This window comes from Balaenoptera borealis (assembly GCF_965194805.1).
Source record: "Balaenoptera borealis genome assembly, chromosome: 2".
Lineage (NCBI taxonomy): Eukaryota > Metazoa > Chordata > Mammalia > Artiodactyla > Balaenopteridae > Balaenoptera > Balaenoptera borealis.
In genome coordinates, this window is record NC_138867.1 from 10,299,722 (window position 1) to 10,311,887 (window position 12,166).

At 37.0% G+C, this 12,166-nt stretch overlaps 1 protein-coding gene across 1 annotated transcript in view; it reads right to left on the reverse strand.

Annotated features, from left to right (window-relative positions):
- The window catches only part of CTNND2 (catenin delta 2), a 942,908-nt gene that overhangs the window by 364,040 nt on the left and 566,702 nt on the right, over positions 1 to 12,166 (reverse strand). Inside the window, 1 exon segment of the mRNA XM_082382599.1 lies at positions 8,098 to 8,353. Within this exon segment, the coding sequence (XP_082238725.1) occupies positions 8,098 to 8,353 (256 nt within the window).

A 12,166-nucleotide genomic window follows, 5' to 3' on the forward strand; every position in this document is an offset into this window, starting at 1 on the left:
AACGCCCCCAAAGACCTTGAGGTCTGAACACGTGTCATCTGACAACACCTTCATGAGGAAGGTGCTTTTATCATTTCCGCTTTACGCACATGGGCACTGAAGGCTGAGCAGGTGAGCATCACGCCTGGAATCATGACTTGCTGAGAACCCTCTTCCCCTGGGTACTGGACGCCCTTTTCAGCCCAGACCTCCTCTCCTCTTCCTGTGCTGGACGGGAGCCTGCACTGCGGGGCTGCCCAAGATCAGCACCTGGGCTGAGAGGGGAGAACATCTGAAATTCCACTTATTTACTTAACCAAACAGAATAAAGCAATTCAGAACGATCATACTTACTCCACAGGTTGGCACTGGCCCTCTCACTGGGCCCACATTTCAGATGACGGTGCATTTTTTACTGGAAGCCACAACACAGCAAGGGTGACAGTCACACCCTTGCTAATTTGACCACTAGGGCTCCTTATTGCTGTTGACGTGTGTCGGTCCATGCGATGTGTGCCGGTCCATGTGAAGTTCTAGATTATACGATCTAGCTTTAAACTAACCCTCCCAATATGAACAAGGTAGCACAAATGATTCAAGCATGGCCAAGGGCTAAGAAAATAGCTATGCTCCCCCATCTATCCACACCTGGAGTGATGAACATCAGACATGTTAACCAGCAAAAACAGCGATAATATACTCAGATCTAACATATTCAACCATATTGCTCTTTCTAAAGACAGGTCTTTACGATTAAAAGTGTATACTGGTCTTTCACAGCTCCCTAAATGTCCATTGACGGATGAATGAATAAAGAAGATGTGGTATATATATGATAGAATATTACTCAGTCATAAAATAAGTATGAAATAGTACCATTTGCTGCAACATGGATCCAACTAGAGATTATCACACTAAGTGAAGTAAGTGAGAAAGAGAAAGGCAAATGCCATATGATATCATTTATACGTGGAATCTAAAATATGGCACAAATGAACCTATCTACAAAGCAGACTCACAGACAGAGAGAACAGACATGTGGTTGCCAAGGGGGAGGGGGTGGGGAGGGATGGATTGGGAGTTTGGGATTAGCAGATGCAAACTATTATATACAGGATGGATAAACAACAAGGTCCTACTGTATAGCACAGGGAACTATATTCAACATCCTGTGATAAACCATAATGGGAAAGAATATAAAAAAGAAAGCATATATATGTATAACTGAATCACATTGCTGTACAGCAGAAATTAACACAACATTGTGAATCAACTATACTTCAATAAAAGAAATTTTAAAAATGTAAACTGAAATAAAAACTTTTAATTGTGGTGTTTTATCTTTAACATCCCCTGTTTCAAGTTCTATCTTTAGTGCACATCTGTTTTACAGTGTAAATAGTATAATAGTACACTGAAACGTGTAGTTAGTTGAGTAGGGTGTCTCCCCAAAATTCATATCTATTCAGAAGCTCAGAATATGGCCTTATTTGGAAATAGTGTCTTTGCAGATGTAATTGGGTGAAGATGAAGTCATCCTGGATTAGCGTGGATCTTAAATACAGCAACGGGTGTCTTCATAGGAACAGGATGGGAGACGTGAGACAGAGAGGAAGGTGTAAGTGAAGACAGAGGCAGACTGAAGCTCTGCAGCCACATTCAAGGGATGGCAGGGCCACCCCAGACCCTTTGGAGGAAGCATGACCCTGCTCAGGCCGTGATTTTTCAGACTTCTGGCCCCCACAACTGTAAGAGAATACATTTTTGTTGGTTGAAGCCACCCAGTTTCTGGTAATTTGTATGGCAAGGCAGCCCTAGGAAATGAACATACCATGCTCATAATTTATAAGTGAAAAAATCCGCATACAGAGATGCAAGCTAACATTTCTTGCTGACTCGGTGGGTGGACAGCTGCCCTCCCATCCCAGCCCAACCAGGCTGGAGTACTTCAAACAGGCACCACCCCCGACTTCCAGCCCTCTTTTCTTTTCAACTAGAGAGCTTTCCCTCCCATTTTTTCATATGTAAATATCAACTATTCCTCAAGGTTCCGGCCAACCACTCAATTCCGCCTCTGTACTTCTTCTATCACATCTGTCTTATTTACCCAACGCACTACAGTCATCTGTGGATATACCTTTCTCTCTCACATACCTTTAACAGCTCCTTAAAGAATGAAGCTCTTTTCATGCTATCATTGCACCTGCAGAGTTCACCCTACAACATTCCCCAGAAAAGTCACCGAGAACACATGTGCCTTCAGATGGACCTGGAGGGAAGAGTTTAAAGGAATGAGAGCTACAGGGCTGTGTCCCAGCCCAGCTGTGGCCATGTGTTGATAAAACCTCGCGGAGGACATATATGTGTGCTTTTCATATTTCCAAGTGGCATGAGCAGTGCATTATAATAATCATGCTGGATAACAAAACTGGAGTCTGAAGTATCAAATAATGGAATCACCCAACAAGAAGTGAATGTAAAGCCCCTCATTTAAGTTAAAAAGAAAATTTTATATATATATATATATATATATATATATATATATATATATATAATTTCATTATATATATAATGGAATACTACTTAGCCATTAAGAAAAAGAATGAAGTAATGCCATTTGCAGCAACATGGATGGGCCTAGAGCTTATGATACTAAGTGAAGTAAGTCAGACAGAGAGAGACTAATACCATTTGATATCATTTATATGTGGAATCTAAAACATGACACAAATGAACTTATTTACAAAACAGAAACAGACTCACAGACATAGAAAACAAGTTTATGGTTACCAACAGGGAAAGGGGGTGGGGGAGGGATAAATTAGGAGTTTGAGATTAGCAGATACACACTACCATATATAAAATAGATAAACGACAAGGTCCTACTGTATAGCACAGGGAACTATATCCAATACCCTGTGATAAACCATAATGGAAAAGAATATGAAAAAGAATATATATACATATATATATAGATATCTGAATCACTTTGCTGTACACCTGAAACACTGTAAATCAACTATACTTCAATAAAAAAATAATAAATTTTAAAAAAGTCTCACTGAGAAGGCGCTGGGGGGAGGAGTAATAACTGTCCTCAGGGCTGTCTCTGAAGAAGCGACAGACGTATTCTAACGTGACTGCAAAGGTCAGAAACAAGATCAGGGAGTGAACTTACAAGGGGTGAAGATTTCAATATAAATGAGTGTACAAGGCTTGAATTATTCAAGAAATTAATAAAATGCTTCAAGAGATGGTGAGTGGTCCATTTCGAGAGGCATTCAAACAGAGACTGAATGGCCAATTGTTGGGCTTGCTTTTGGCCTAACTGAATAAATGACGTCCAAGTGCTCTTCGCACTGAGGGTCTTTATATTGCAGATGCTGTATTTTTTCCCCCTTTGACATTTCCCCAGTTAAATAAATGATTATTGAACATCTGAAGTGGAAAACACACTCCCCAGAGATTCACCACCCCAGAACTGAACTAGGAAGAATATTATGACTGTTTTATTGCAAACACTTCAGACATGTTACCTAAATGACATAATAATGGCGCTTTAAACGTTAATAAAGATTCTAAAAATATTTTTTAAATCTTCACCTTTAAAAAAGCATCTTTGTATATATTTTGTTTCCTGCGCATTCATTTCACTATATGCTATGTGTGGTTATGGAGTGGGCAGGTAAGCAATGAAAAAAAAAAACAGCATTTGGAAAACATTCTTAACCTAGGTTTACCTAATGATATTTATAAGCAGTATTACTTAATAATATATACTAATACAACATCCAATAATAAAATAATTTTAGTAATACACTAGGTAATTCCTTAAAAGTGCATATTTTTAGATTATTGGTCAAATACTGTGGCGTGAAACAAAACATGGAGAACAAGTTTGATAGAGCCAACTGAAAATGCAGTTGCTAATTTGGGCTCCAGTTCAGCATAAAGATGTGTCATTGCATTTATTTTTCTGTTACACTGAATAACAAAAAGAAGATAGAATTTTATTGTGAATCATGTTTACAGTAAGTTAGATTCCTTTAGCATGTTTGAAAAACTGCTTTTGAGGTAGTTTACATCAAGGATTACAATATCCTGAAAAGGGGTTAATCCAACTTGATTAAAAGATGCCATTCATGCTGCAACCTACACATTAAGTTCTGTCAGTAAATGCCTTAGCCATAACTTTTCTTCTTTTATAGGCAAGAACATTTATAGCACCACTAGTACACCAGGTACATCAATCTTGCTTTTTTTCTGGTTATTTCATCAATCACATTTTCACAACAAGGATGCTATGACTTATCACTCCCAACATCACTGAGTTGGGATGAGTCCTTTCATATAATTTAAAGATTTATATTTGACCTACATGTTTAAAAGCACTGTATAAAACTCAATATCTGGTATAGTACCAACAACGTATTAGCTGTGATAATTCTTAAGAAATTCACATTTTATGGAAGATAACATGCAATTAACAAATAAAAATTCTCAGCGAACGTGGCTGTAAAGCAAACATTATATATATATAAATTTTTTTTTCAAAGTGATTTCTGACTTAAAAAGGCAATCAGATTCTACCGTCTCCTTGTATAAAAGGTTTCTGTGCATTCTTTGCTGGAGTACAGTAGGGGCAATTAAAAGTGAAAAGTTTTGCCCCGATCTATATGACTCAGCCAAGTAAGCTAGAAAAACCTAATCCTTCAGAACCAATCCTTTCATATCCTATGGCTTAGAAAAAATTTTTAAAAATTGTTTTAAAGAATATATATATGTATAACTGAATCACTTTGCTGTACACCTGAAACTAAGGCAATGCTGTAAATCAACTATACTTCAATTTAAAAAAATAAATTAAAAAAATAAAATAAAATAGCCTAAATAAATAAATAAATAAATGTCATCAAAATATCAAAAAAAAAAAAAAGATAACAGGGAGTTTCTGGTTTCAAGTCTAATGACTGAATTGGGGCTACCTTGATTTCAAATTCTTATTTTAAAATGGATGATTTGCTTGAAAACTCCTCACTGAAGCTCCTTAATAGAAAAAAGATACTGGTGTGCAATAAGTCAGATAGGCAGATAGTAGAAGAGAAAAGAAAGGAAAAACAAAACAAAGACCACAAATCCATAAGCAATTATCAGAGAGACCAGACCTATTTAGACAATTTGTATCATTTCCTTCATTCCTTCATTCACTCCTACACACAGAAAACTGGTGCTATCATTTACTCATCCTCCAAGAAAATCATAAAACATGTGAGTATAGTCTTTCTTTTTCCTTTTTATTTTTTATAAAGAAATATAAATGCCCATGCCAATACGTGCCCCGTGTCCTAAAAGTGTGGATTCTAGCCTGTGTACCCACGGGTCATTTATTCCAATTCTCCATTTATTTAAGGCACAAAATATGGGGATATCAGTTTCCTCCCACAAAGGAGAATTAAGTTAAAGATGTAAGGAAAAGTGCTTTGAGAATTGTAATGTGCTATAAATACATGTTTGCAATGGCAAAGAGGCTTACATGGTCTGGTATTTAATGATAAATAACACTTTAACAAATTCTCTTCAAAAATGTATGTATAAAAGCTTGAAAGAAGTCTAAAAGCTGGAAAAGTTTAAATCATAAGTTATAATGCTGAAATAAACAATTTTGAACCCCCAAAGTAAAAGATACCCGTTCTAGTAATATTCACCTAGGAAGAACCAAAATTCATTATTCAAAAGAAGATGCAAAAATGTTATCATAAAAGAAGCATTAGATTGTGGACTAGAATTTTAGATCAGATTTGGGCTGTCTCAATTAAATCTGAACAATTTGACATATTCCTTTATTTAAAAAAAAACTCTACAAGAGAGGCATTATTGTATTTTATATACCCATTTTGCATAATGCCAGGTTATTATTATTAGTTCCTTTTATATTAAGCCATAATAATTCAGTTCTGGTTCTAGATCTGGTTCTGTTTGTTTTGCTTCTATACCTGACCTTAGGATGGTGGTATGATTTTTTTTCAGAATTAACACATATTTAAAGCCAATGCTTGGCATTCTTAAAAATAACATAGTAAACTGTAATTCCTATAACACTGATTTGTATATAAGTTTACACCTACAAAAGGTCAGTGGCCAGTATACTCTTATTCATTCTCACATTTCTTATTGGTATTTCTCTTTCTTGGTTTACAGTAGGCACGCAATAAATATATGTCACATAATCCATAACTTAAAAAGATAATAGCCATGATGATACACTGAAAGAAGAAAAAAGGCTATAAAAGTGACAGTAACATAAAATGAGAAGGCTATGCCATTTAATAAAATAAAATGCATTTAATACACAGTATAAAATAAAGAAGCGAAGCTGTAGCTAGAGAAGCATAAATTTGGGTTCCTCTCAAGCCAAATTCCCCTAATATGCAATTTTAAAACCTTTCCACCGAAGATTAAACGCTTAGCCTCAATTGAAGTATACAGTGTTAAATAAAGCAATGCCAATCCAATTATGTATTTTTCTATTTAGCATTTCCTAAGAGTTTACTTCTATTTCTACATGTTTTCAATAGCATGTCTAGAAAAATTATTTAAAAATAGAGGGTGTTGGAGGAGGGATGGATTGGGAGTTTGGGGTTAGCAGATGCAAACTATTATATATAGAATGGATAAACAACAAGACCCTACTGTAGAGCACAGGGAACTATATTCAATATCCTGGGATAAACCATAATGGAAACTAGTATAAAAAAGAATGCATATATATGTATAACGGAATCACTTTGCTGTACAGCAGAAACTAACACAACATTGTAAATCAACTATACTTCAATAAAAAAATAATAAATATTGAATAAAGAAAGAAAGAAAGAAAGAAATAGTGTTGAGGTGTTGTTATCTGAAGAACATTCTACCCACACATGCCAAGAATACTGAAGGATCTGGGGCAGATTTCAGGACCAAGACGATAGAGATCCCTGTTTCGACTGAAAATCTAGAGAAGCAGGACGCCGGACAATGTAAGTATAAGAATTCTTATTTCTAGTAGTTAACAGTGAGCACTTAGTACAATTCACCTTTACAATGGAGGTTCTACCACATATAATATTTAACATAAACCCTCCAAGCAGGTTTGAATTGTGCTAAATAAGCTATCTCAAAGAATACCATGAAATGGTCCCATTCTGCCTTTTACGTATGTAGAAGTGATTTCTTTTTACAAAAGAATCTATGCAAACCTCTCAATATAGTACACATGGGCTTGTATGCTCTATCAGAGAAAATACCCAAAAATTCCTTGAGATGAATTTTAAGTACACCACCAGATTCAAGTCACACGCCCTGTTACAAAGACATACCAGGAATCTGATATATCTATAGTATTCACAGATGCAGATATATATTTGTGGGACTCTGCATAAATCAAATGCCTATGAATAAAACATCATTTAACTCTACAGGAATTCAATTCCAATTTCAGAAGTAGAGTATCACTAAATCCCTCACCACTGTTGAAAAAAGAAAGCAAAAAAGAAACACTTCTCTCAATAATAACAATTTCTTTAATATATTATATTCAAGTTTTTAATCAATGGCCCATCAACTTCAGCCTAATGTTTATTTTCAGACACAAAAATGAAGGTAATAAGGGTTTTCTAAATTTCCAATTTTTAGTATAATCTGGTAGGTGTGCCACTTTCCACTCTGATGAATGGAAACATACAACGCGACAAAGCATGCTTCTACTGAGACACGAAAATACCTAGACCACAGTATTTGAAGTCAAATGATATAACTCCCCAATCCTCCATTTCTATTGCATGAAAGAAAACTGTTCAACATCTCATCAAATAGCTGAAACCCTCAAGCACCTACAAATGTTCTGATCAAAAGATCGTCTCTGCTGTTGAACCAAGAAGATACTAGGGATCCATGATCGATACCAATATTCCCAATCAAACAGAAGATTATAAAACCCAACCAAAGTCAACCCTTTCATACTCAGCCAGTGACATGGATGCAATAACACAACGCAAAAAGAAATCATGTAGTAACAAGGCCTGGTTCGAAAACCTCTTTAGCAGTGATCAGGAAGAGAAAAAGGTTGGTACCCACCTGGGATCTTTCTGAATGCTATCGATGGACGGGGATCTGGCCAAGGTGCCTTCGGGAGGGAGGGCAGGGCCGGATTTGCTGTACGGAGACTCGACGGAAGGACAATACTGCAGCTGCCGGTAGGGGTCCGCGTAGCTGGAGGCTGGGCCGGCGGCGTAGCTGGCCCTCTGGAAGGTGGCCACGGCAGCGCTCTGCGGGCCATGCTGGCTGCCTGTGCGCTGCAAGGGGACGGAGTCGACACCGGGGGAAGACGGGGCTAGGACAGGAAAGTAGGGACAAAGTAAAAAATTGAGGACCTGCTCACAGAAACGGTTAACCAGGTCTAGGCAGGGGGGAAAATTACACACATACGAAAACAAAAACAAAAACAAGGGTTTGAAAGAATAAAAAAAAAAAATTCTGTCATATTTGAACTAACACATTCGATGTTACCCATTAAAATGATCATTAGCATGTTATTTCAGGAATAAACCTTTCCACTCTAGGGCGAAAACGCATCTGCGGTTGTGTTTACTGCTTACCAACCTCCAAGAGAAGGTTTGTTAATTGGAAATGTAAACTCTGTGAGGAGCTAAAACCCAGAAGAAATGTAAGGAATATCTTCTAAGGAATCGTGGACAGGGACTTCTCTACTGTTTAGGGAGAAAACTCAGAAAGTGCTCGCTCAGGTGATGTTACGTTAATTCTATTAAGGGTGTGAAGGAAATTTAGTAATGTGGTTAATTTCTCCTAAATAAAAGAAAATAAGGAACCGTGAGAGGATGTGTATGCATGGGGGTGGAGGTGGACACAGGTCCAGAGTTAGTACTCGAGCATTAAATGCAGGACTGTCCTAGTTCTTGTAAAGTTTAACAAACACCCACGGGATTTTTATATGCCTCTTCTCAACTTGAGCTGTCATAGTAACAAATACATTTGGTGAAGGGTGGGCATGCGAGAGGAGATGAAGACCTGCCCGACTGCAACGCAAACAAAATAAGGAGCTGACTTGGCTTTTCCAGAAGTATTTGCATCTTTTCAATACACCTAAATTGTTTGGAGAAGATTTGACACCAGTTACTAAAATTGATTTGACTATTTCCAAACTGCATTTCAGTTTTTTGTTTCCTTCCTGGGTTCTTTGGAGTTTGTCTCCTGTCATTATTTTTATCCGGTTCTCAAAAATACTTGACGTCTAAGGTTTAGCTGACATATACAATGAAAATAGCATCTTCCATATTAATAGAATGCGACCTGTTATTAACTCTTGTGATATTTAGCCATGATCAATGTTAGATAGCACCTTTACTTTCTAGCATTGTAGATCAGAATATATCCCAAATACAGCCAGTGTCTAGATAAGGCCATTTACACCATGCGAGCTCTACGTGGAATTAATTTCCAATTATGAATCACACCCCACAACTCGGACTTTCTGAGCACTTCATAGTGGATGGTGATAGAGCTTATTTTATCCTCTCTCTCATTAGAAGACATATGTGAAATCAAATACAAAAGAAATTATGTCATATTGAGGAAACAATGTTAATGTTAAAAGTTAAGGGTATCCTGTCGAAATGACAAAAAGTTGCGAAGTGAACTGGAGAAACATATCCTAATATGAGAGCTGATTTTAACAGAGTTCAGGGCTTCTCATTCCAATGAACTTCTAATACTTAATCTTATAATAACCAAAATTAGGAGACTAGGCACTGTGACATGGTGAAGACTAGAAAAATATTTAAGAAAACTTTCTAATCAAAAAGTGTATTTTCCCAGAAGAGCAGTATTTTGAAATGATGAGGGCTGCCCTGATGGATTAAGTTTCAAAGTCATTAGATTAGACTAATAAACATTAAGTTCACAACCAGAAAATCTGTCTTACGTCTTTATGCAATTTATGGAGCATTTATATTGTCTCCAAAATTTTACAAGCATGTCTAATTAAAATTCATGTTTTAAAATTTATGAACAATGTGCTTTATGTCATGGGGGCAGGGGTTAAAAATTCAGGTCAGGCATAACCATGCTCTTGGAAGAACAAATGCAAAGAGGTAAACAAAATTTCATTTTCTAGAAGAGTTGTGAAAAGCCAGCCGGCAAATCAAGGGCAAACGGGGAAAACTAACTATAACCTGACATTTTTCAGATAAATGCATTTTTTCCATTCAGGAACTAAATATCTGCGCTTAAGCTTGCTGAAAAGGGTTACTAATATCAGAAAACAATCCTTTTCTATACAAAATTATTTGTTATTAATACATTAGATATAGTGATTAACAGGAAGGGAGGGCAAAATGGCAGAGACCAGGATTTAATAATGAAACGTGGGCTTCCCTGGGGCGCAGTGGTTGAGAATCTGCCTGCCAATGCAGGGGACACGGGTTCGAGCCCTGGTCTGGGAAGATCCCACATGCCGCGGAGCAACTGGGCCCGTGAGCCACAACTACTGAGCCTGCGCATCTGGAGCTTGTGCTCCGCAACAAGAGAGGCCGCGATAGTGAGAGGCCCGCGCACCGCGATGAAGAGTGGCCCCTGCTCGCCACAACTGGAGAAAGCCCTCGCACAGAAACAAAGACCCAACACAGCCAAAAATAAATAAATAAATAAATAAATTTATTAAAAAAAAAAAAAAAAATACCGCGGGCTTCATTACCTCACTGACAATGCAGCCATTCTCTTAAAAAAAAAAAAATGAAACGTGAAGAAACACTCTTGTTAAAAAACTGATAATATAGGTAAGGGAAACAAGCTAACTAGCCACACCAGAAACTCTCAAAGGACTATACATTTAAAAAGAATAGGGACTTCCCTGGTGGTCCAGTGGTTAGGACTCTGCCCTCCCAATGCAGGGAGCACAGGTTTGATCCTGGTCAGGGAACTAAGATCTTGCAAGCCGCGTGGCACGGCCAGGAAAAAGGAAAAAAAAAAAGGTATTAAAAAAAAAATAATATAGTATAACAAGAGGAGTTTAAGAAAAACAATCCCAGGAGCAAACAAAAAATTATGCAGAGGATAAGGGAGACTGGGGCAAAATGAGAAAATAAGGTGTGAAATGCAATTAACTGAGCAGAAACAAGAAGGCAACATCTCAGTGTATGAGGAGGGAGAAAAGGTGAAGGAAAGTTTATGAACATTGTTAGGCTCAGATATGTATTCTACTTTGGCCTTTTCAGGGGCCAAATGAAATGTCAGGGAACGTGTTCAGAGCTTGGCTTCTGAAGTTAGAGAATCAGGTCCACATCTGGGCTTTTTGGTCAATTGTTTGTATCAAGCAAGAAACTGAGCTCTCAAAGCTCCAGTTTCCTGACTGTAAAGTGAAGAGAAGACAATGACCCCGTGGGATCATTGTTTGCTTTAAATGCATGAAATCGTTTAATGCCTAATATGTGCAAAATGTTAAACAACTGAGCTATTATTATTGCCTAAGAATGCTGAAATGAGCTCACATTAGAAAAGGGATTGTACATATTGCTTTGGAGTGACAGGCCTTTGCCACTGGATATCAGACTTTATACCTCCTGTAAGCACTTCATTTGTGTGGACTCATATTTTGTCCAACAACTCTATAGAAGAATAAACATGTCATTCTCACTTTACAGGTGGGAAACTGAGGCACAGAGAGATGATATAACTTGCCCAAGTTTGCCTTATATTTAGTAGAGAAGGAATTCAAGCCCTTGCACCCTGCTTCCAGAGTTTATGCTTACAGGTTTATAAGCTGAACTAGGTTTATAACCTCAAATATGTGTATTACTGAATTACCTAACACAGTGAGAAAACTTAGAAAAATGATGAGAGCCCTAAAATTAAGGGTAATGTCTACCAAAAGTACAGAGAAGAGACAGATTTATAATAGGAATCAACAATCTGAATATTCTACTGGAAAAAACTACTACACCTTGGTGGGCTAGCTAATTTACACCATTTCTCATTTAATTGAATTTATTGAGATATGCAGAAAAATCTAACTTTGTTCACTTATAGGAAAATCAAGAATATGATACATATAGTTATCTTAATTTTATTTTAAAGTGTTTTGAGTCTTCGTTTAATCAGTGATACTACTATATTAAGAAAAAAGACGGTG